We start from the raw sequence: 2,955 nt of genomic DNA, 5'->3' as shown, positions 1-2,955 counted from the left end.
TCTGTTTCGTAGCTCGATCTACAGTTTTTTCATTTTTTTTTTTTTTTTCAATCCTCTTTTCTCGTCCCAGAGATGGACAAGCGGATCTCGTTCTTTATGACTCTTCAAAATCTTTTTCTTCTTATACTCGTTCTTATTCTTGGAGAACTTCTTTTCATCTTTCTTTCTTTTCTTTTTCTGCACAATCTTCTTTCTTAGTTGTCTTGCTCATCATCTTCTTATACTTCAAAATCTTCTCGCTCTGTATCTTCTTTTTCTCAGTCAAGATCCTCTTTGACCCTTCTTCTTCTTCCTTTTTTAAAGGTCTGATGGATTCTGACAGGATCTTCTTTTATTTTCTTTCTCTCTCTCTCTCTCTCTCTCTTATTCTTCAAAATCTTCTTCTCGTTCTTTTTCAAGAATCTCTTTCAAGAATCTCTTCTTGTTTTTCTTCTTTGAAATATTTTTCTTCTTCTTCTCTTCCTTATTCTTTTTCTCCTTCTCTCAAAGATCGAATGCGCAAGCGCACAACATTCAGCTCCATTATCGATTTCGCGCTTCTTGTTTACCAAAGATATACAGAAACATGTGAATCAAATATTTTCAAGCGTGGCCAAATATGAAATATCAACTGTCGTTTTGATTAATGGTACATGCTGGTTCCTTGAACACGAGAGATTTTTAATAATGATGCATTCGTTTTTTTCCTTCTGTTTTGAAAAATGATCGCGTTATGTTTCTCATCCCGCTAAATTTGATATAGGTAGTATATCATTGTAAGAAAAAAAAAGAATTTTTCTGAATTAAGAAAATTACTTAAAATTCTTTTTTATTTATTTATTTCGTTTTAAAAATAATTAAATTCTGACGATTCCAATTCATTTTGCATTAATTGTTTAATAACGATGTGTAGAATATGAAAAATGAAAATTATATTTTTTAATATATCTGTACAAATTTATTTATGGATCTTAAAGAAAAAGATTCAAAATAATATTTTTCACTCTACTCAAAATTGAAAGTGATATTGTCTATCTCTGTTATTAATTTTTTAATAACAATTAACAATTACTAATGAATGTTTAATTCTTTTATTTATTATTGCAATACATTATCTTGCGTAGGTATCATCAACAGTATATTAAATCAGTAAAATTAGTCAAGCATGAATCATATTCTTAAGAGAAGAAAAAAATATTTATTAATACAAGAAAATAATGATATAATTAAGCTAAAAAGAAATAATAACATTGATATTATAAACAATTTACAAAGTAACAGAAATATTATTGTGCATGAATTATATCGACTGTGAACTTCTGTGAACGAATAAAAACGTCCTTCATAACTACTTACCAACTTATATTAATGTAATTAAGAGTTTATCTCAATACATTATATCATGTTGCAATTTTCAACTGTTTTATTTTTACATAATATTTATATCATCGTGTAGTATCTTTTTAACATATGTAATTCATTATCTGACATGGCTGTTAACCTCTTACGTTCACTTCTATTTTCTACTTAGCTGTTGCTTAAAATTTTCTACTTAAAAGTTTATTTTTTTTTTTTTTAACTCTAAAATAAAAACCGTAATTTCTTGCCATTTGTAGAAATGTGTAGAATATTCTAGAAATCGATTGTTTCCTCTTCTATCATTTTCTTCTACCATTCTTTTTTCTACCATGTTTGCAAATGAATGATTATACCTTAGGCAAGACTTAATATTAAATCCAATGATTGCTACATGTGTCTTCCAATGTATTTATTCTTTTGAAATAATGTTTCCATGTCTCATTTTATATTGCACAATCGACTTCATCAGTGCCTCTTCATACATCTGACGAGGAACATCAATTATGATTAAGAATCTCTTCAGTTGTCCCGAAGGAATGTATATTCTTGCTGTCTAGACACGTACGCAATAATCTTGCGATGAATAATTTCTTGCTTTAACAATCATATGCTTTAAAAAAAAAAATGTAATTATGGCCTGGACTGAAGGTAGAGGAAGAAAAAAAATTAAAAATTACTCGTTGCCATCAACATCATGAACAAGAATAATTGCAGTTTTCCGTATAAACATTCCTCGAACTTCAATAATGTTTTAATGAGTGGCCTAACAAACCTTGTTGCATTCATTATTCTCTTCACAAATATTTTACTGTCTACATTCTTCCATTTCCTTTCTCTGTCTCTTTCTCTCATTATCTTTTTTTTATTAATACATTGAATGAGTAAAATAAGTGTATCCAAGAGGAAAGAAAATAAATGATCTTGCATAATGTCTCTACTCTTTCTTGTAATTAACCTTTCCATTATTAAAGATGTCTGCCTACGGCCAGACATTGAACAAGCCTTTTTTTATACCATTATAGATTTTATAATTAGAAACTCTATCTACGTTTCTACATTATTATACTCGTCTATTTCATTTCTCATTAAGATGATTATTATCTACATTTAAGTGCATAAGTTAATTTGTCATCTTTTTAAAGAAAATAATGCGGATAATTTTCCTTCAAAATTACTATAAAGTCGTATACTGAATTAAATTCCTAAAAATTTAATAACTTTTATCGACAATTTTATAATTTTGACGATATTAAAAAAAATCAAATAGAAATCTTTTAGGATTATTATGATATATTACATATTTACAATATTTTTCAATTCGATATACTTTCAACTTTAAATTTATCCAACGGAACAATAATACTTTAGCATAATAATAAAGAAAAGTATCTCGATACAACAATGAAAGATTCAAATATATATATCAACCAATTCTATGCATGCACCTTCAACGCACAAAAATTTCATTTGACAGACAAAATACACATCGCTTCCGCTTGTATCTCATACGTCTTCAAAATCAATAGCAAAATCAAACCTATCCTCATCTTCATTATTCGCCATTTTTGTTTCCGTTTATTTTATAGAAAGAGTCCGGTCTGGATAAAATACCCGTAC

The 2,955-nt window shown here is 27.8% G+C and overlaps 1 protein-coding gene across 1 annotated transcript in view; it reads left to right on the top strand.

The window, feature by feature from the left end:
- The window catches only part of LOC102672709 (insulin-like growth factor I), an 8,991-nt gene that overhangs the window by 2,627 nt on the left and 3,409 nt on the right, over positions 1–2,955 (top strand). The window contains exon 3 of the mRNA XM_031510289.1: positions 2,925–2,955. Coding sequence (XP_031366149.1) covers positions 2,925–2,955 — 31 coding nt within the window. The remainder of the gene's footprint in view (positions 1–2,924) is intronic.

This window comes from Apis dorsata, unplaced genomic scaffold (assembly GCF_000469605.1).
Source record: "Apis dorsata unplaced genomic scaffold, Apis dorsata 1.3 scaffold_220, whole genome shotgun sequence".
Classification (NCBI taxonomy): Eukaryota; Metazoa; Arthropoda; class Insecta; order Hymenoptera; family Apidae; genus Apis; species Apis dorsata.
The sequence above is the reverse complement of the archived record's forward strand: the minus strand, read 5'-3'. Positions and strand labels throughout refer to the sequence as shown.